Source organism: Rhinolophus sinicus, linkage group LG18 (assembly GCF_036562045.2).
Source record: "Rhinolophus sinicus isolate RSC01 linkage group LG18, ASM3656204v1, whole genome shotgun sequence".
Taxonomy (NCBI): domain Eukaryota; kingdom Metazoa; phylum Chordata; class Mammalia; order Chiroptera; family Rhinolophidae; genus Rhinolophus; species Rhinolophus sinicus.
This window is the reverse complement of record NC_133767.1, coordinates 17525473-17546659: the sequence shown is the minus strand read 5'-3', so window position 1 is coordinate 17546659 and position 21187 is coordinate 17525473. Positions and strand designations below refer to the sequence as shown.

Here is a 21187-nt window from a genome sequence, read left to right as displayed (position 1 = left end):
AAGACATGCAACATCAAATGACACTGAGAAAGCACTCGTCATCTATCAAATGACAAAATTCCAAGCATCTGGTAACACACAATGTGGGTGAAGTTATGGGTAAATGGAGACCAACTCTTCAGAGGCCAGTCTGACCATGGATCCCAAGATGACAAACACATACTCGCAGACTTGTTGACTCCAAAATGCCTCTTCTAGGATTTTATCCTATAAACATATCGGCCCATGAGCAGAATAATAAAAGTTCAAGTTTATTTGCAGTGACAAAAGATTGGAACCAACCTACATGTCCATGAGTAAGGGACCGGTTCAATCAGTTATGACAGTTTCATACAATGAAATGCTATGCAGCCGTGACAAAGAAAGAGTCCCTTTATGTACTGAAAAAAGTGAGGTATAGAGCAGCATGTGTCAAATGCTGCCATTTGAGTGGGGCCAAAAGAGTTTATACGTGTTTGTTTATTTGTGCATAAGTTATTTCTGGAAGGCTGCACCAGAAAGTGGTAACTGTGGCGACCTCTGAGGAGGTAGCTGTGAGGCAGGGTAAGGCAGAAACAAGAGTGATTTTTCAAGGTACACACTTTGTATCTTTTGAATTGTGGACCATGTGCCTATGTTACCTATTCAAAAGAATATATTATTTTAACTAAAGGCAACCATTAGGTTTCCTTCGGGGCTCTCCAGGATAAGGAAGGAGTCGGGACTAAGGGAGAGGCCATCCACAACCGGAGCTGGTGGCTTTGGTGAGAGGCAGACCTGGGCCTGCAGTGAGGGGAGGGGCAGGCTGGGCCAGAGGCTTACAGCTGGGCATCCTCTGCTGTGGTCTTCCTAAGGGGCTTGGCTCAGGCCCAGTAATGCCCCCCAGAGATCCTTGTCAGAGGTGAAGGGGAGCTGGAGCTCAAGCCAGTTGTAGGGGAACACAGACAGTGGTGAGGCCGGGGTATATCAGCAGGTGGAAAGGCTTTCTGTCCATCCGTCCATCCACTAAGTCAATAAATATGTATTGACTACCTACTATCTCTCGTGCTTCGACTCTGATGAACCAAGGTGAACACTCTCTAGCTTCACAGCCTTGTAGGGAGACAGACAATATGCAGTGAGACTGAGGCGGTAACCTCGGCTGGTCACAAGGTGTGGAAGCGCAGGCATACTCCCCACCCCCGGAAGTGTTGTCTCTGTGGCAGAGAGGAGACAGCCCGGTCAAGTGTGGGCAGCGGTGTCCTGGGCAGAGGTGTATGCCAAGGTTGGAGCGTGCCGACGAAGGAAGAGCCTGGAAAGAGCTGAGGAGGGTAGGTAGACAGGGCTGGGCAAGAGTCTTACAGGTCAGGCTAAGACGTTCAGAACTCACACGGAAGCCATGGGAAGCCATTGGAGGGTTTTCAGTAGCGAATCTGCGTTTTCTGGTTTGTTCTCCCTAGGGGAAGAGTGAATAGAGGGGTTACCCAGTCTGCAGACTGTTGCAGTAATAAGCGGGGTGAGACATGGGCTTGGCTTGAACAAGGGGGGCAGCACTGGAGGGGCCAGGGAGTGGATGAATTTGAGATTGCTATTGGAAACTGAGCCAACAGGTCTTGATAATGAGTTTGTCAGGAGAGAGACAAGAAGAGATCTGAGATGATTCCTGGGCTTTTGTGTTGAATGAAGCATCTAGAGACCATTTGCTGCGATGGAAAGAAGAAGCAGGTTTGGGGTAGGAGAATCCAGAGCTCCGTTTGGGGTCTGTTAAATTCCAGATGTTTGTGGACATGAAACGGGAAGTTGGGTGGAGAAATCTGGAGCTCAGAGGAGAGGGCAGGGCTAGAAATATACATTTGTGAGTCATCAGCTTATAGATGGTATTTAAAGCCATGAGACTGGATGAGATCACCTAGGGAGAGAGAATATAGATAGAAAAGAGAAAGGTCCAAGGCTGAGCTGGTTAGAGAAAATTGGCGAGCATGGCTCTGGAGGCTGCAGGCAGGCTCAGAAAGCTGAGGCAGAATGAACCGAGAAGTAACCATTACGTTTGGCAAGTTATGAGGTCATTGGTGGATTTGGCAAAAGTGGCTTCAGGAGAGTGATGGGGATGAAGCCAGGTCTGAAGGGGCTGAAAAATGCATTCAAAGTGAAGGAGAAGAGACAGCATACATAGCAGTTGCTTAGAGGTTGTTGGTCTGCACTGTAGTGGTACGTACCCAGGAGTTCTCTCCCGAGTGCCCAAGGGCAGAGAGCAGGCCCTGCAGATTCTGTCTAAGCCACCACGGAGCCCAGCACATAGAAGGAGCTCAGCACATTTATTTAATAGTTGGGTGAATAAATGAATGGATATTTCACTGCTTGAGTCAAAAGAGCCTTTTTTGGGAGAGAGGACAGCTGTATTCTGAGGGAACTGCAAACCACGGCAAAGGCTAAAGGCTCCGAACCCCTTCTCCCAGCTAAACCCCAGGAGCAGCTGCACAGGGGCTGGGACTAGAGCACTGGCCCAGAGCCAGGAAGCAGGTGAGTCCCTGCTGCCCCTCACAGGCCTGTGACTTTGGATAATTCACTTCCTCTTTCTTAGAAGAGGTAAGTGTAAGGAGGTGAGGCCCATCTGAGCCAGTCCCCAAGATGTTAGGTTAAGTTCCCTCTTCTTTCCTCCTTTTCTCTCTGGGCGTTTTTCTTATTTGGGAAGCTTGACCGTGGCAAGCGCCTCCCAGTGTTACTGTGAGAATGGGTGGGTGGTCCCTGAGGACAGGAAAGATGAGGGATGGGGAGCCAGCAGAGGAGGGAGCCTCCATCCGTAGGGCTGGCGACCTCACACACACTACAGACACATGTCTGGCTCAGGGGAAGTCATGTAACTGGGACTGTCAGAGGCTGCCGAACAGGCATCTGTGTAGTAAAACCAAGGAGACCCTGGAGTGTCCTTGGGCTTGGGTAGGGCGGGACACACCTGTGACAGACAGGCCTACCTACCAATCACAGGGGAACTAACTCTTTGAAGCTGAAGGAGGCTGCAGGAGTGAAAGTGGCTGTTGGGAAGTGACACAAAAGAGAAAATCGGAGACTAGGAAGGGAAAATGCGATGGCCTGTGGGAGAACCCACCCAGAGAGGGGAGGGAGCCTGCGAAAGCTCTGGGCCTGACCAAAAGACCTGCCTTGAGAGACGGGCCAGAGGGCTTCCTCTGATAACCCCTATACCTGCCATTCCCTGGCAATACTTCCTCCTGAAGCACGTGATGCAACTTGGGGCAAGAGGGCGGTGAAGGGCCAGGAGTTGGGGAGCAGTGTCTTTCTGGGGCAGGACGAAGGGAAACACTGCTGCCACCTAGTGGGAAAAGCCTGTTATTTCTCCTGTTCCCAGCCCCAGGGTCAGCAGCTGGTCATTGAGAGACCCAGTTTGGGGATAGGGGAGTCCCCGAGGCGCCTGTATTAGGGGCCACAAGGCCAGAGGGAGCCTCAGGGAGGAAAATCCACATCCCTGGGAAGTGTGCTTTGCTCACATCACTTTGCCCGTCTGTGCCTTGGTTCCCTCTTTTGTGTAGTGGAGGCTGGAGGACCGACCTCATAGCATTATAATGCCCGTTAGGCGAGTCAATCTATGTAAAGTACTCGGCTTAGTAATAAGTGCTCAATAAATGCTCCTGTGGTCGATCCAAGGGGTAACGAAAGGTGTTTAACCTTGCCCCCCCTAAAAATCCCCATACCTTCTATACAAATGCATATCCTTTAGTGCCACCAAGTTTCTCCTGTTTCTAAATTCTGGGGCTGCCACTGTTCATCCCAAAGGATGAGGCTCTGTGTGTCCCAACCTCTCCCCTTGATTCCAGTGGGGTTGGGGGGAAGGGTCCAGCTCTAGCACCTTCTGTCTCCCTTCCTCTCAGTGTGGGATCAGAATGGCTCGAGGCTGTGACATCACAGAGCTCCCATCTGTCACAGGCGTGGAGGGGTCATGAGGCTGTGGCAGTGGACATGGGTGTGGCTGGTTGGGCTGGGGGCCGTAGAAACAGGTGGGAAGTGGTCCTGGGAGCAGTGGGGAGGCAGAAGCCTTGGGGGGAAGGTTCCCTTAGGGGCCCAGAGGCCAAGCCTCTGCCTTTCTCTTTGCTGTCTGCACTTCTCTCCCATCCTCCCCGTCCAGATGGGCCTTCTCGTGGAGAGCTCAGCTGACCTCTGAGAAGTTCCTGGAACAATTTCAAGCCCCTTTACAGCCACACTAAGGCTGTGTGGCGTCTTGGGGTGGGAGGCAGGGGTCTGCTTGGCCCTTGTCGTAGACTCTGTTCTGGGTCCCCAGCACCCGGCCCGGAGAGTGCCAAGTCCTTGGCCCTGGGGGCAGAGTCTCCACGCTTCATAGACAGATCTGACTTCTTTGATTACTCAGATTCAGACCAAGCAAGGCTCCTGGCCGTGGCACAGTTTATTGGAGAGAAACCTGTCATCTTTGTTAACTCAGGTATGAACCAGCTTAAGAAGGGGGCCTCCTCCTTGCCAGGGCCTGGAGGAGAGCAGCCCCAGGAGACCAGTCCAGGGTCCCCATTTCCGCTTCCTTGTCTGGCAGGTTCCAACCCTGGGCTCTTCCACCACATCCTGGTGGGTGCTCTGGTGGTGGCCTTCTTCTTCCTCCTTTTCCAGTTCTGCACACACATGTAAGGCCTGTCCCCTCGCCCCTTGCCTTGGGAGAGGCTGAAGGACCCAGTGGTGGCCTCCCACCTCTGATTTCCATACCCCATAGGAGCTGCCAGAAAGGGGCCTAAAGAGCCAGACAAGGGCCGTGGAAGCCACCCTGAGTGTCCAGACCCACCCTCGTCTCCTGCTGATGAATAAAAGTGCTTCCTTTTCTCGTCCCTGACTGCTCAGTGACCTGCCAGGAGACCCTGCTCCGTGCTGTGGAGGCGCATGCTTTCCATCCCCAGCCCCAAAGAACTGGGCTAGCAGGGCCTTGGCGGCGTTCAGGCAGGCTGTCTTTATTAGCGGTCTGTAAAGCACCTCCCAGGGCCCCCGACCCCAGACTGGAGGAAGCCTTGAGAGGTCTGTAGCACCAGGGACATGCCAGGGCCCGAGGGCGAGGTGTGCAGCCTAATGGGGAAGGGACTGGGTGCCGCCCCACCTGCCCCACCGGGGATTGCTCAGCACTGGGAACGCTGGGGGATAGCAGCCACCTCCCTCCCCCCACCCCAACAATCCAGTGTGAATTTGGGTGAATAAATAAGTAAGATTCCTCAGGCTGGCTCCCCCTGGAGAGAAGCTGCGGGGGCAACCAGCATTGAGGGAGGCCCACCCGGTGAGTTAGGGTGTCCCCTCCCTCCCAGATGTGAGGAGCTGAGAGGAGTTTGCAGCAGGGGGACTAGGACGGCCTTGGCAGCAGGGCCTCCACCACATTCTTTGACTCCTTGTCCCCTGGAGTCTCCGCCAGCCTCCCCACAGCCCTCAAGCCCTAAGCGGATGAAAAATGGTTCCCCTTCCTCTGCCCCTCACTCTCCAGGGCCCCGCGGTTGTGATAGAAGAAGGGGGTATACAGGAAGGGGTTCGCTACACTCGGCTCCGCCGGCCGGCCGTGGAGAGAAGAGGTCCCCTATCCCTGACTCCCACTTCGCCTGGTCCCTGCCCCTCAGCGCCAGCGGGGATCTGTCCCCACCCCTTCGGAGTCCATCTGTCAGTCCTGGGGCTGTCAAGGCCAGAGGCCCCTGGCTCCCAACCCCCACACGACAGCCCCAGAGCCCTGTACCTGCGGGGATAGGGAGGAGGGTGGGGAGGGTCCCCGGGCCCCCCCTCAGTCCTGGGTCTCAGAGGGAGAGGGCGGCGGGGAGCTCCGGGGCCGGAAGAGGCGGCAGGCCCCGCGGCAGATGAGAAAGAACCAGTAGAGCTGGGGGGCGAGCAGCAGCGCGGCGCCCAGGTTGACGTGGGCCGGGATGGCGAGGGGCACGGCGAGCAGCGGCAGGCCGGCGTGCCGCCCGTAGGCCCAGTACAGGTAGGGGAAGAGCAGCACCCGGCAGCAGAGGAAGCTGAGCAGCATCAGGGCCCCGTTCACCTTGTGAAGCAGCGTATGTTGCTGCTTGTACTGCGGCGGGGGCAGGGGAGAGGGAGGGGGAGGGGGTGAGAGGCGGTGGGTCATGCCCCGCCCACTGACCACGCCCCCGCCCAGGCCCCGCCTCCTCCGCCCGCCCGTGTCCCCGCCTTCCCTTCCCCTCTCTGGACAGGGGCCTGGCTAACGGCCCCAGAACTCGCCTCCCCTCTACCCCAGCCTATAATCACTCCCAGATCTGACACTTCACCTGTGCTTTAAAGAATCCCTGAAGGTCCTTGAAGGTGCCTGCCCTTCCCGTGCCCTCCCGGCAGGCTCATATACCCTCAGGTGCCCTCTCACCTGGATGAGGATCTTGCCAAGGCAGACGAAGGGCGTGCTGACCTCTGCCATCAGCAAGCAGCCTAGAAAGAAATCTCCCTTGCCCTGACGCCACACCTGAGAGGAGAGGGAGGAAACAGCCCCGGCCTCAGCCTGGATTCCCCGGCTGCACCTGCTCTCTCTCTTGCTCTCCCGTGGGTCACTTTTGGGGATACTGAACTCTGAAAGTCGGAACGTGACACAGTAGCAAAGCAGCTGGGAGCATCACTTCACTGTGTCCCTCCAACAATCCCGCAGGTAAGATGGACGCCGTATGTTACATGTGAGGAAGCTGAGGCTCAGAGACGCGCAACAGCAGCCCTAAAGCGCCGCCTGGGGGGTGGCCCTGCCAGGCCAGGCTGACCCACCGCCCTCTGGCTGTCTGGGCTGGTCCGGTGCTCAGTGAACCCTCCGCGGGGCCCGTCCACCCTGAGCCTGCCCTACTGCTGGGACCTGGACCCGGGGCTCCCCGCGCTCCTCCGTGCTGGCATGAGCAGGACAGGGGGCCCTGGCTGGCAGCCGCGGACTCACCACAGACAGCGGGAAGCACACGAGCACCATGGCGGCGTGGTGCAGCACCATCAGGAACTCCTTTTGTAGGTAGCCTCGCGCCACAGCCCAGATGCCGCCCGGGGCGCGGGCCCCCCCTTCGTCTCCTCCGTGCCCCTTGACCTGGTGCTTGTGCCAGTGACAGAGAAACATGGCGTAGATGTCGTAGATGAAGTAGGGCACTGCGAATTGCGTGTAGGCGGAGGAAAGCCAGTGTCTGTGGGGCAGAAAGAGGGGTTGGTCAGGGGGCCGGAGATGGACGGAGCAGCGGTCCCGGGCTGGGGTCGGTGCTGGACGCAGCACGTGAGTCAGATCGCAGCTGACACTCACAACCACCCTGAGAGGGGAGTGACTCTAGAGCTACATGACGGGACCCCAGGTCAAACTTGCCCAAAGTCATGTGGTCACACAGCTGGTAAGGGGTAGGGATGGGATTCAAGCCCCACCCATTTTTCATATTCATTCATTCCCCCTCCCTCCCTCTGTGCAATATGGTAGGAGAAAAAGGAAGAGAAAGAGATCAAAAGACAGCACAAACCAAAGGGCAGAGATAGAGTGAGAAACAAGCTCAAGCAAGGGATGAGACAGCTGAGGTTAGGACAAACAGCAGGAGAGCTCAGAGTGATGGGGAGAGACCTTACTGGCTGACATTGATTAGTTATTACATGTAGGCACTGTTCTAATAGTCTAAAATCTTTTACGTGCATAAATTTATTTACTCGCCCACAAAAACCCTATAAAACATAGGTACAGTTATCACCCCCATTTTACAGATGAGGAAACTGCGACTCTAGGTAATCTAGATAAGGAATAAACATGTGAAGTCTGTCTCCACAGCCCTCACTCTCAGCCCCACTGCGCCCCCCTGGAAGAGTCAAGACAAGTGTCAGAGAACAGGCCCCGTTGGGGAGTTAGTTGGTCATGCTGTCGGTGCTGCTTGTTCTGCCTGAATGTGGCCCAATCGCTCATTTTTTTCAGGTACAGCCAAACATTAAGGAGAAAGCGCTGAGTACAAGGAGCCAAGAGCAGAGCAAGTTCTATGTACTCTGAGAGTAAACAAAAATGAAAAGTGCATGAATATGCAATATTGCATTTTCTGCTCGAGTCAGCACATTGAGTGAGCCCTTTCTCTTAAATCCTACAGTCCTGTGACAGGTCTGGGGGGTGGGGAGGGTCAAAGAGGCAGGCCCAAGGGAACTCACCCAGCAAGGTAGAGGGACAAAAGCAAAGTCAGTCAGGAAGTGACACAGAAAAAAAGCTGCGACCAAATGTGAGTCGCTGCTAAAGGAGAAGTGAGAGAGACCTGGGGGGAGGCCAGGAAGTAAGCTGGGGGTAGACCAGGGTGAGCTGGAAGGAGAAGGAAGGCTGGCCCGAACTAACCGGGAGAGGCAGCCCACGCTAGCGGGGTGATTTCAGGAGAAGAGCAGCTGAGACCTGTGCCGGCGCCTGTGACCAGGAGGGGGAGACAGAGGACAGAGAGCAGGGGCCCAGGTCAGAGACAGAGGGCAGGAAAGTGGAAAGGGGTCCAAAGGCCCCAGAGAAGTTAGAGCAGGAATGTCCGGAGAGCTGGCCAACAGCAGACCTGGTAGGAGGTGGGACTGCTGGCTCATAAGGGTCCAGGACCACCCACCAGGACTTGGGCTGCGATGCAAAAGGTTAAAACCAGACCCACCCTCTGAGCAATGAGGTGTTCAGAAGTAGGAACAGCTGTTGCCCCTAGATTAACCCTGAGCCTCCTCCCCCACCTGAGGATTAAAAGGGGGAGGGACAAGAACAGAGCTGGAGCGGGGTGGGAACATGAGTTGGAAGGTGACCTCTGTAAGAAGGCGAGAGGAGGAAATGTGTGGGGATCCAGGCTCATTTGGGACCCAGGGGCGGGGAAGAGGGGGAGCAGGCAAGAGGAAGCCAAGTTATGGGAGCGGAGTCTGAAGACAGAGTTAAGTAGCCACTGTGTGAACCAGAGCTGTTCTAGGCATTGGACACACACAACTCACTTCCTCCTCGCAGCTGCCCTTCCAGGCAGGTGTGGCCCTCAATCCACAGATAAGGGAGCTCATCTGCAGGGAAAGAGGGGGTGCCTCTAGGTCAGGCTCATCCAGACAATGTCCCTGGGGCTCAACAGCCCCCAGAGAAGGGGAGCAGGGCCAGCAGTTAAGTGTGGGGTGTTATCCGCACCCTTAAAGGGAACTCTGCTGCAGCCCACGGGTCACCTAGAGCTGTCCCGTCAGCACCACGGACAGGGCCCCTCTCCTTCCTCCTCCTGCCCCACCTCTCAGGCCTGGCTTTTTTGGCAAGCGCCAGGCACTGCAGCAGCTGCCAGTGCCAAATTTTGGCCTACACACACACACACACACACACACACACACACACACACACACACACACACCATTAGTAGCTAGTAGCCTTGTTTGTGTCATCTCTGTACTCTCATCTCCCTGGTGCCTGAGGCTGGGTCTGGACTCCCAGATTCCGGGAGGAGGTGAGCTGTGGGCTCAGCATGAGGAGGAGGGCACCCAGGTACGGGTTGGAAATGGGGTCTGAGGGGTGTAAGGGTGGGAGGAGGGAAAGGAGGAAACCACACTCAGAGCCTGACATGAGACAAGAGGCCAGGAAGCCAGGAGCTGCTTTGAGAACCCTCTTTGAGCCCCACTCCCGCTCCTGCTGGTTCTGACCTTTAAGGGCAGGACACGGATAAATTTATTCCTGGGTGTTGAGTTGCAGCTATTGCAGTTAACTTTCTCAGGCCCAAGTGAAGGCAGGGCTTGGGGACCACTGAAGGAGTCCGTGGGAGATCTCAGGGGTCACACATACACACAAGCTGCTGGAACTTGGGCAAAGGTGATTCCGTGGCACTTACTGGTCATCGATGATGTGTTTGCAGGAGGTGGAGACGATGTAGCCAGCTGTGGAGGCCATGACAGCTTGGACAGAAGACACTAGCCTAGGGAGGGAGAGGGAACAGTGGCGGAGAGAGGAGACACACCCCTTGGTTTCTCCTCTTTCCTGTCGGTTCCCATGCTCTGGATTCGGTCACCTCTCAGGCCACTCCCTGCCCATCTTTTCCCAAGTCTGCCTTGCCTGGGGCTCACCCCACCACCTCGGGCTCCAGGGCTTGCCCAGCTGCCACTCCTCAGTTTGCCCCACTCCTCGCTGCCAACTTCCTTCTCTCAGTTGTGGCCACTGAGGCGCCTTGCTCTCTGTCTTCCTGAGGTGAGACCAGGATGACAATGTGTGGCTGATAACAACGCCCCTTCCTGGGGAGGCCAGGGAGGGGACAGCATGGGGTGGCAAGGGGAAGCCCTGCGCCTGTTCTTGCACCCCTCAGCCACCCAATCATCATGCTGGCCATCAACTAGCCCCTCCGCGACCCCAAGTTCCTCCTGGCCACTTTCACCACTGTCCCCATAACTGCCACCACACTCCCCTCCCCAACTCTGGCCCTTATCCCAGGGTGGTACAGAGTTCTACCTTTCACTCCTCTGTCCCTGTCCCCCCCAAACATATGCCCTGAATAAGACACAGCTCTCTGCCCTTTGCCTTGTTCCCTGATATCTTATAAGAATGTTTCAGTCCCATGCTGGCCCTGTTTTGCAGGGTGGTAGGGTGAATGGGGAAAGGAAAGGAAAGCAGTCTGCATACAAGTAGACCAGATGGCTGGGTTTGGATGAGGTCTCCTGGGAGAGAGTAAGGCAGCCAGGAGAGAAGGAAGCTTGGAGGTAAAGCCCACTGACCTTTCAGGAGCCCCCAAGCCCCACTGGACCAAGGGCCAAAGAAGGGCTGGGTCCCATCTGTCCCCATAAAGACTGAAAAGGGGAGAGGGGCTGAGGGGAAAGGATGCAGTTTACCTGGCTGAGACAATGACCGCGTCGGCCTCCTCCCAGCGCAGCTGGGGCAGCCGCTGGAGCGTGTTCTTGGAGAGGAGGAAGAGTCCGGGGAACACCACCCCCCCAGCCATCATTGGGGTCAGCATGGTGGCTCAGACCTCAGGCAGGGAGAGGAGCCGCCGTGAAGGGCCAGGAAGGCCGAGGTGAAGGGAGTTAGAGGTGGAGAAAAGACGCAAAGCCAGAGAAGGGGAGAGAAAAAGAGAAAGGGGCACAAAAGGGACAGGGCGGGAAGGGAGGGGGCAGGGGAGTCAGACCACAGGAAGGGGGAAAGGGAGTTAGATGAGCCGGGGAAAGGGGAGAGACCAGGGAGAGGGAGGATCCGAGAAAGGGAGAAGGAGAAAGCCAGCCAGAGGGAGGGAGAGAGATTAGGAGGGGAGGACTTAGGAGAGGACAGAGAGGGAGAGGGTTCAGGAGGAGGAGGATGCAGATGGGGGAGGAGAGGCAGACGAGGCAGGTGGGGGGGGCTTACGTGGAGAGGTTGGGAGGGCCCAAGGAGGCGGGGTGGGGGGTGGGGGTGGGGCTGTGGTGCTAGCCCTGAGAGGGAGGGAGGGAGGGCGGGAGGGGCGCGAGGCAGAGGAGTGGCCGGCAAGTGGTCAGCGGTCGGCAGTGCTCTCCCGCCTCTGGCTGCTGCCACAGTCCCCGCTGCCCAGTACAAACGCTGCATGGGGCGTTATAGAGAGTTTGTGCCCAGCCCCCTGCCCCCTCGGTGGGGAGGGGGGAGGGGGAGGGGGAGTCACCAGCTTGAGGAGGGCGGGGGAGGGGTGGGGAAAGGATGGCACCGACCAGACACCGGGAAACCGGACCTGCAGCGGCGGCGTCTCCCCATGCAGCTCTGAGCCACAGCCGCGGCTGCGACAGCGATGGGGGGAGCAGAGAAAGAGGGAGGGGGAGGCCCTTAAAGAGACAGCAGCTGCGGTGGGGGGGGGCTACTGGGGCCAAGGGCCAAGGGAGGGGAGGGTCTCCTCTTGGAAGGAAGGTGGCCCAGGGCTCCTTGGCCCGCGGGGAGGAAAGCCTGAGCCCCCAGATGGGCCTGAGCCTGTTTCTCACCAGCGTTTTTGCCAATGCCTGCCACTTCCTCCTGTGCCAGTGTCTCCCGGCACATGTCCTTCACGGGCCTACTGGGGGTCCCAGCTTAGGGGTGCCCCCTCCAGCAGGCATGAAATAAAAACACCCCAACACACTGTCCTCCAGGCTCGGAGACCCCGGGGCCTTCATGGGGGCCGGGGGGAGGAAACTCTCCAGGTGAAACATACGGGGTGCCTCTAGGTCCTGACTCTGCTGCGCACTGTCCCATGGTCTCGTCTCACTGTTGTATCATCAGTGAGTTAACAGCACTTGTCCCCCTTTTTATAGGTCGAGAAATGGTCCCCAGGCCTTCTGACCCTCCCCAAGGACATATAGTTGAGAAGAGGCAGGAACCCTCTTCCACGAGGTGTCTGAGTGGCTGCAGCGTTTGAAGAGGGTGGGGAAATGCGGCCTCCTCTCAGAAAACCCCCCTCGAGCCCCTGGGATGCTCCCGCCCCTGTCCCGCTGCTGTCAGGTCTCCCTGAAGCTCCAGCCCCTCTTTTGCTCCGGGCTCCCCTTCCTCTGCGACTTCACAGAACAGCGTAGTTTCCGAGTGGGAAAGGACCCGGGCATTGACGGGTTCAAGCCCCTCATTTATCCATAAGGAAACCGAGGCCCAGGGACTCGGCCAGGATCACACAGCAGGTCAGAAGTCCAGCCAGAACCACACTGGCCCCTGCCTTGGCGCTGCTGCTCACGCTTTTGTGCGGCCTTCCTGTTCTGAACCCAACAATCCTGTGGACCTGTGGGACCTGCTACCCAAACCTGTGGTTTCCAGGCCTGCCCCAAAATACGCCGCAAGAGGCAGCCCTACAACTTGTCTTAGCCTGGCCAAAGCGCCTTACTCCGTCTCCTCCCCAAGAAAAGTCAAAGGGCTGGGATTCACAATTGCGCACTGCCCTCTAGTGGCAGGATGCGGGAACAGCCTCTGAGTGGTCTCGTCTTGGACAGACCGAGGAAGGGACAATTTTAGAGTTAATGGTGGACTTAGCTTCCTGACCTCAGGAGGAACCTTGGCGGGGTGGGGGTTGGGGGTGGGAAGGGACCCAATTTCCTGTGTATTTACTACATGCTGGGCACGGGGCAAGATGATTTATATTCATTCTTATTTAATCTTCCCAGGTGGTAGTACCCCTGTTTTACAGACAAGAAACAGGCTTAGAGATTTAAAAAAAACAAAAGACAAAACACTTGCCCAAGATAACACAGCATGAGTATTAGCAAAGCTGGATTTCAAACCTATGTTTGCACAACTCTAAAGAGGAGCGAAGCTACAAAAAGGCACAGAGTTGGGGGGAGGGTGGACGATGGCAGCCGTGGTGACTGCCCAGCAGAGGACCGTCAGGGAGTTGTGGCTTCACTTGGGATGATGTGGGTGAAAGGAGGCAGTTTTCTGTCTTCCAGAAACTCACCCACACACCCAGGGAAATTCTGCCCTTCTGCCCTCTCCCTCACCTACCTAAGTTTTGATGATAGCTGACACGTGTAGTAAGCTTTGTCAAATAAGTCAGAAATTGGCAGCACAGGGACCCAATCCAGCTTGCAAACATGTTTTCGTTGATCAGTATGGTGTTGCCAGTATACTATTTCTTTAAATTCTAAGTTATTTGTCAGTGTTTGAAAATTAGGAGATTTCACCTAATAGCGCAACTTTTTTTTTTTTTTAAGGACAGTGTAGCTCACAGTGGTCCATGCGGGGATCGAACCGGCAACCTTGGCGTTATTAGCACCACACTCTAACCAACTGAGCTCATGGGTCACCCCAAACCTCAACTTCTTTTAAGAAAGAACCAGAAGATCAGACAACATTGGACCTACATTCTAACTCCGTAATGTCTGGCTACAGTTGAGCAGCTGCTGCCCCCATTGAATGGGGTGAACAAACACCAGTTCTGCAACTCACGAAGTCCCCACCAAGCCCCCATGCCTCCGGTGACTTGCAGGAGTTTGCAAACGTACTTTATAAATGTGAATTCCCAGACTCTCACATCTCCATGAAGAATGCCACGTGGGTATTCTTATTAAGACCACTTACAAATGAAGTCTCCAAAATTCAGAGATGCTAAATGACTTGCAAAAGATGCCATAACCGGTGTTGACTTTTGAATCTCCCCGTCCCCACCACCACCACCATGCTGTGTCTGCTCTTACCACTATTTTTCTTGAAAGTAAGAAGTCAGCTCCATCAGCCCTGGCCCCAGGAAAGATGCCCTCACCCCGTCCTCTTACTTGGATGCCACCAAAACAGCCTCCGGTCTCTCCATCCTCAGGGCAGAGTGATTCTGCAGGCACCAGCAGAACAGAGCAAAGATCAACGGGAAGAAGATGCAGCCCAGTACAAAGAGCAGGGTCATTCCTGTCTGGGTGTGAAAAGGTGAGAAAAGACGGCCATGAGAATACCTCAGCATAGTGTTCCTCAGACGCAGAGACCCCCTTCACCCCAATAGCTCAGTGACCCATGGGATCCATCCACCTGTAACAATCAAAAGATACCAGGCATAGCTCTTCCCTAATCTCTTTGGGATCCTTACCATACTTTAAATATTCCTTGTCCGGGGTAGCTAGGCATCCGATTTTTTGTTATCAACCCAATTCCAAAAATTTTGTTTTTCCTCCAACCCCTGATACTGGTCTACACCTCCCCGCCCACCTCACACCTTAAAATTCCTTCTTTCTGCTTCCACCCTGCTGCTGTGCCTGCTCTTCCAAACTCCACCCCACCCCATCCTCTACAACCCCACCACCCAAAGCTCTTCATGGCACCTCTCCCTTCTTCTCCTAGGTCCTCACCTCTGAGGTGCAAGCGGAAGCTAGAGAGGGAGGCTGGTTCTCATCAGCATCCAGAACTCGGTAAAAGGGGATGGGGGTGGTGTTCAAATTGTAAAAATATTTGAAATTTAAAAGTAATATTTCTTTTAAAAGAAAGGACAAAAATAAAGCATTATCCCATTTATGCTGGTAGCACCAAGGTTGCTGGTTCTATCCCCGCATGGGCCACTGTGAGCTGTGCCCTCCTTAAAAAAAAAAAAAAAATTATATATATATATATCCCCTGAAAACATATATTTGCATATGTTATTTTGTCAGGAAAAGCCTCACCTCCTGTCCACTCCAGGGAGGGGAGGAGTGGGGAGGGCCCAGGAGGGATGTAGGGAGTTGGAGCCTGCCATCCTGCACTCTTTAAGTGTCTTTGACAGGAAGTCCTGAGGATACAAGTAAGGTGTCAAACTGCAAAGGCACAAGGCCTAGACTGCTCTGCAGAGATAGTTGGGAAGGGCGGGAACATCACCCTTCCATTGGTGGACTGGCGGCAGGTTTGGATTATGCCATCCTCCCATTGGCCCACCTCTTGACAAGGGTGCCCTATCATATGCTTCCTGGCAGAGGGGCATGCTCTGGCGGGGGACCTTCCAGTGCAGAATTGGCCAATTAGAATTTGTTGAAGGCTTGATGGACAGCATTTCAGGGGCGGAGCTGAAAGAGGGGAAAGGAAGAGGAGGGAGGAGAAAAATAAGAACAGTGTAAGTAGTTGTTGCTTTAAAAGGCAGTGTAGGGTAATAGCTTAGGCGGCAGTTTCCAGGGTGGGACCATCTGGGCTTCAAATTCAGACTCTGCAGATAATAAAAGAAACATTCTGTATGGCTCCATTTGGATGAAGTTCAAAACAGGCAAACTATCTTCAGTGAAAAATCAAAACAGCATTTAAGTTGGAGGAAGGTATTGCCTGAGAGGAGACCCTAGGGAGCCTTCTGAGCCTAATATAAAGAAATGCCCTTTTATTGATCATGGATGTATGGATACGTAAATGTTCTCAAGACATACTCTTAAAATATATGCATTTTATTTAAAGTCAGCTAGGATTTTTTTCAATGCTAAAGAAGTGTAACTTCTCCCATTCCCTGAATGATGGTAGGCCAATCTCTATCGGCCTCAATTCTTCATCTATGAAGTTGGAGAAATAATAACATTAAATGCTCCTTATATAGCATTTGCTGTGGGCCAGACCCTGCTCTGAGAGCTTCAAAACATTAAGTCATTTCCTCAAAACACCATTGTGGGTAAAGATTATTATTGTATCCATTTTACAGATGAGAAAACAGAGGCATGGAGAGGTTTGGTAATTTGTCCATGGTTACAGAGTCAGAAAGTGAATGAGGTAGGATTTTTTGCCCATCATTTTTCCCCATCCCACCAATACTAGAGAATGTGTTGGTTTCTATAATATTAAACAGATATAGAAAACTCATAAATTCATTTTCCTAAAGGACTGAAAGGTTAAAAAAATAAAATAAAAAAAGGGAAACAAAACATCATTGAATACACATGTCAGTCACATTTTCAGAGCTTATTTCTGTTAATAGTTCTTGCTTCCTTAGCTATTCCATTCCTCCCTCCCCCCATAGGACTCTGAAAATTAAATTAAAGGTTGTAATAAGATTGTTGAAGATGAGGCCTCTAGTTGCCTAACCAGTATCTGTTCTCACTGTCTTCCTTATTTTGTTGGGGACTGAAATGTGCCTATTTAAAAAACAAACTATATTTCCCAGCCTCCCTTGCTGTTAGAGGTCTGGCCAATATGATGTAAGCAGAAGTCATTATGTGGGGTGCTGAGGCAAAGCTCCTTTTTGAAAGGGAGTCAATGCTGTCACAAAGAAATATAGATATGCTTAAATATAGGAAAAGATACTGAACTGAGGTTTGAAACCAGGCATTCTGTCTGGTGTCTGCCCTGTTACCTTCCCAGCTCCTGTGGAGGCTCATTTCAAGGATTAAACTGAGATAATGTGCACAGACTAGTTTGCACAGGGTTCTCAGCCTGTTAGGTATTATTGTTGTGAGCACCTGCAGTAGAGAAGGTACTAAAATGCTAATACACTTCATATACATTCTCTTGTTTGAGGAGCACTGCAATCTTATGACTAATCTTTCCATTATACAGTTGAGAAAACTGAGGCTCAGAGAAGTGAGACGACTTGCCCAAGATCGCATAGGAAAAGGCAGACGTAGGACTCAGATTGTGTCAACCAACCTACTGCTGCCTTCTGAGTTGGGAGAAGAAAGGAGAGGAAGAAAGGGAGAAACAGAGGAAGGAATGAAAAGGGGCAGCGGGAGTGGGAGACTCTCCCTGTCTGGTGCCGAGGGCGTCATTTTCCTCTGTGCCCCTGGCTTACCCTGGAATATAGGAGGAGGAGGGACAGAGGCTGGGAAAGGGCAGGACCCAGTTTCCTTGGAATCTGGACTCTCTCCTACATTTCCTTCCTTCGTTACCAGTTTTGTCCACCAGTCCAGTCCTACGCGGTCTTGTCTGAGAGAGAAAGGATCAGGGGAGAAAAAGAAAAGTAGTTGTTTAGAGCGATGGCTTTCAAGGTTTTCTCACAGTGACTCCCAAGGGGTACATTTTGTGTCCTGACTCAGCAGGTGCACCCACATTTTCACACACGAGTTACTGACCTTTCTGTGCAGTGCATTGTGGCATTTTCTGTATCACTCTTTTCTCCCCAAATCCATGAAGCCACGTTCACAACTCATTGTGGGTAACAAACCAAGTTGGAAAAAAACCTTGGTTTAGAGCAGCGTTTCTCAACATTTTTTTTTTTCATTATTGCTCTCCTAAGGAAACTTTTTTAGACATTCTGTTTCCTAATCCCCATTCCTCGTGAAATTTTGATGACACAGATATACTGTGCTTGATATATTAAAAAAGTAAGATTTTTTTTGCTCGCCCCCACCCAAGAACCAATTTTTGCCCCCTTGGGTGCAATAGTATCTCTGTTGAGAATGCATTAGAGACATACTGAGTCATCTTCTGAGCCTTTATATACCATCCCAACACCCAAGGAGATGGTATTAAACCCATTCTGCAGATGAATAAACTAGGACTGAGAGGTTACATGAATTATTGAGGATTGAAATCGCTAGTAAATGGATTGGGAATCCAGAGACCTACCAAGATCCTAGCTTAGCTGCTTAATTATCTTTTCCAAAGCTTTGTTTTCTCACGTGGAAAATAGTGGGATTGATCCAAAGATGTATTCTCTGTTGTGTTGGTTTTTCTCTGTTTGACCTAACAATAGTGAATATTTTATATAGTGCTTCCTAGATGTCACGCACCAATCTATACCCTTTACATATCTTAACCAATGCAATCCTCACAATAACCTATGAGGGAGACGCCATTATGAGTTTCCTTTTACAGATGAGGGAACTGAGGCATACAGACAGGTTGTGTAGCTTGCCCAAAGTCACACAGGTAGTAAGTAGCACAGCTGGGATTTGAACCTAGTAATCTGATTTCCAGAGTACCTGCTTTTAACCATGTACTTTTAAAAAGGAAACTTTTTATCACTGTTGAAACTAGAAAAGCAGTATCACTTGTTGTAAATGGGAGGTGACAAAAAATAAGTAAAATGAAAAAAAAAAACTTGTTCTAACATTCTAGCTAGATACTATCTATTGCCTGCTCCAAAGTGTGTCAGCTGTAGGCCTGCTCTCCGTTAAAAGAAAAAGACAAGATAAGCAAGGATAGAGAGGTGTTAAAGGGCTTTTGGCAGCAAAATGAGACTTTCTCCTGGAATAATCAGAAGTGTTGAAAGAGAGTTGGAAAGAATAGCTTTTGTGTGTGCGTGCGTGCTTTCTTGCTGATCCACGTACCACCTAAAATAATCCCAAAACGGCCTGCCTTCTGCACAGCGCGCTCCCTTGTCCGGGCGTTCTAAGAGTATCGGAATATCCCCCGGGCAAGGGAGACAGGACGGCCAGTTTGGCGCCGGGACGCAGCCCCTCGCTCCACCTGCCAGCGGTAAGCAGGCTGCAGCGTCCGCGTGGAGAGGGGTGCCGTGGGGGTGGCGCAGCCCAAATGCCCATCCAGGCTTGCACTGTGGCAGCCTGTCTTCCCGCCCCAGCCTGGTTCCCCAGGTGGGTCTCTCACCCCAACGCGGGCCTCACACCTATCACACAATTCACCCTGGGCCTGAGGTTTACCGTTTCCTGCTACTTCAGGCTCCTCGGTCCAAATGCTGTCTTGTGCATCTTTTTTACCTGGTGCAGCGCCGCTGGGGCCCGGCAGCGGTGTGCAGGTGTGATATCATCGAAAACTGTGAACAAGTAAACAATAAGCAGCCAGAAGTGGCCTGTTTCCCACATGATACCCAGGGAGGGGTCCAATTCCCCCTCCGTGCTCTGGGGAGAGTCCTGGCCAGCGTGCCAGAGCATCTATTATTTAGCGCTTTAATTGTACCTGTCCCAGGTTAGGTGCTGTTCAAAACAAGTCCAGTCCCACCTTTTAGCTGCACAATAGAAAAAGCCAAGGGGCACAACAGGTGACTTGAAGTCAGAAAATGTAAGGTCCAGGCCCTGTTTTTCTCCCATCGATTGGCTGTGTGACCTTGGTCAGGTATCAGAACCTCTCTGAGCCTTAGTTGTCTACACATAAAGTCCCATTGCCCAGGCTCAAATCCTAGTTCTGTCACTCACTAGCCAAGAGAACTTGTGCAAGTGATTTAAAGCCTCTGAGCCTTAGGGTTCTTATCTACAAAAATGGGGACAAGGACAGTACCTCTACATAAGGCTGCTGGGATGGCTGATGAGATATGTGCAAAGCTCTGCTCTTATGTTAATGTAGTGACTACTCCTTGTAATAGTCATTAAGAGCTGTTGTTGTTGTTACACTTTTTAATGAGCCCTTGTTCTATGCCAGGTATTCTACCTACATTTTCTTTAATCTTCACAATAAGCCCTGACAATTGCTTATGGAATTCCCACTTTCCAGATGAGGAAGACTGAGGCTTAGGGAGCTCCATGGACTTGCCCAAGGTCACACAGACACACAGTGGCAGAACGAGAATAAATCAAGATCTTACCCAGCTCTAAAATTCTTTTTCAACTGGACCGTAATTCTTTATCATCTATAAAATGGGAAAAAAAAAAAAGGTTTCTGCCACTCAGGTCTACTGTCAAGATTAAATAAAGATAAAGTCTGTAGAGAGGCCTCTCGCTGCTGCTTGCTGGAGCTCAGCTCAGCTTAGCTTCTTATTCCCCCAGGGTTATTAGCTAAGCACAAGCCTTTCATTTTCATAATGAGGAGGCTGCGGAACTTCGTCTTGTCTCTGGGAGGCAACATTGTCTAATGTCCACAAGAGGGGCTGAAAGTGAGAGATCAGATCGGAACTGCCTGGATTCCTTTCCCACAGCCAACCCCAGGCCTGCTAAGGCTTTTTTCATCTTCTGGGCTTTCCATCATCTCAGGTCTCCCACCCACCCTGTGACGACTGGGAGTCCATACCCCTTTTCCCAGGGGGCAGTGCCAAACCACGTGATGATATCTGTCGTCTCCAGCTTTGAACTCTAGGTAGAGGGAGACCTGATAGTAATCCGGCTATTGCGAAGTCAGTGTCTCCCTGCCTCCGACACAGGGTGTGATGTGGGAAGAAGTGGGGCCCTGGAAAAGTGGGGTGTATACATCACTCCTCTTATTGGCTTGCCTTGCGATGAGCAGGCCTGGTGCACTGTCCACTCTCCTGCATAATGTATGAGCCCATGGTAGGAACAAAATACCATCAGTGTTGAGTCTGACCAGTGCAGGCCGTGGACGTGGCTAGAGCCTCGCCAACACTCACGGCTGGGTGTTGGCAGGAGCTGAAGAGGGGAGGGAGTTGGTGTCACCTGAGGCCTTTCCTGGGGCTGGCCTCAACTTGGGCCTTGGGATTCTGCAAAGAAGATAGGGGTAGACAAGAAGACAGCCTCACAAGGCAATCCCGACCCTGCCTTAGAATCAATCAGTGATGGTAACACTGCGGCAGCTAGACTCCTGTGTTCTGAGCTTGAAGCCCCCTCTAAGGGGGCTGCGGGTGGCATTGGAGGTGGCTGGGACCTTCCAGTGTGGTTGAAGGTGAGAGGGGAGATGTGGGACACAGACCGTGGCAATTTCTGTGGCTGTCTCATGGTGAAAGCCACCTCCAGGGGCGGCAGCCGAGGTGAGGTACACCCAGGTGTAGGACGTGGGCCAAAGCAGGTCTATGGCTGCAGTGCTTTCCGGGGAAAATGCAAGCATGTCTGTGTCAAAGCAAAAAGGTCAGGAACGAACGCAGGAGTTCTGAGTACCTTGGCTGCCTGCGAGCCCCAGGACCTAGGGCATCTGGATAACGACACTTCGTGGCTGGAGAGAGTTGGATTCGACTCATTCATAGATCAGTGAGTACTCACTGGAGGCCCCAAGGCCAGGCCCAGGGGTAGGATTTAGGATATGGAGGTGAATCCAACCCAGACCCTTGCAGTCTTATCGGAGAGCCAGGCACTGAAGTGGAGAATTCAGATACTTTGTGGTAAAGGGCCAGAAACGCAGTATGTATAAGGG

General features: G+C 52.7%; 2 protein-coding genes and 1 long non-coding RNA gene across 4 annotated transcripts; 2 read left to right on the top strand and 1 right to left on the bottom strand.

Moving 5' to 3' along the window:
* Window positions 1–2986: 2986 nt before the first annotated feature.
* Window positions 2987–4758, top strand: LG18H16orf92 (linkage group 18 C16orf92 homolog). The gene is made up of 2 exons (XM_074322920.1): window positions 2987–3968; window positions 4250–4758. Exons 1-2 carry the CDS (start codon window positions 3911–3913, stop codon window positions 4603–4605), a joined length of 414 nt encoding a protein of 137 aa, XP_074179021.1. The 5' UTR covers window positions 2987–3910; the 3' UTR covers window positions 4606–4758.
* A 141-nt stretch (window positions 4759–4899) lies between these two features.
* TLCD3B (TLC domain containing 3B) lies at window positions 4900–11599 on the bottom strand. Its single transcript, XM_019754766.2, has 5 exons — window positions 10732–11599; window positions 9744–9827; window positions 6869–7103; window positions 6320–6415; window positions 4900–6013 (listed from the first exon to the last, which is right to left on the bottom strand). Exons 1-5 carry the CDS (start codon window positions 10854–10856, stop codon window positions 5726–5728), a joined length of 828 nt encoding a protein of 275 aa, XP_019610325.1. The 5' UTR covers window positions 10857–11599; the 3' UTR covers window positions 4900–5725.
* On the top strand, window positions 6415–21158 carry LOC109459868 (uncharacterized). Of its 2 annotated transcripts, XR_002139448.2 has the most exons (4): window positions 6415–6595; window positions 13504–14209; window positions 14618–14685; window positions 16775–21158. It is a non-coding gene; the product is annotated as an uncharacterized LOC109459868 (long non-coding RNA). The 2 variants fall into 2 exon arrangements; XR_002139447.2 differs by lacking the exon at window positions 16775–21158 and having other exon boundaries at window positions 14618–14788.
* The last annotated feature ends 29 nt before the right edge of the window (window positions 21159–21187 follow it).

Bases quoted from the DNA above. Each gene is read 5' to 3' on its own strand.
- LG18H16orf92 (XM_074322920.1), top strand. From the start codon at position 3,911: ATGAGGCTGTGGCAGTGGACATGGGTGTGGCTGGTTGGGCTGGGGGCC. The intron at 3,969-4,249 runs GTGGGAAGTGGT...CTGGGTCCCCAG, and splicing joins GCTGGGGGCCGTAGAAACAG to CACCCGGCCCGGAGAGTGCC.
- TLCD3B (XM_019754766.2), bottom strand. From the start codon at position 10,856: ATGCTGACCCCAATGATGGCTGGGGGGGTGGTGTTCCCCGGACTCTTC. The intron at 9,828-10,731 runs GTAAACTGCATC...CTCCCTCCCTAG, and splicing joins GCGGTCATTGTCTCAGCCAG to GCTAGTGTCTTCTGTCCAAG. The intron at 7,104-9,743 runs GTAAGTGCCACG...TCTGCCCCACAG, and splicing joins AAACACATCATCGATGACCA to ACACTGGCTTTCCTCCGCCT.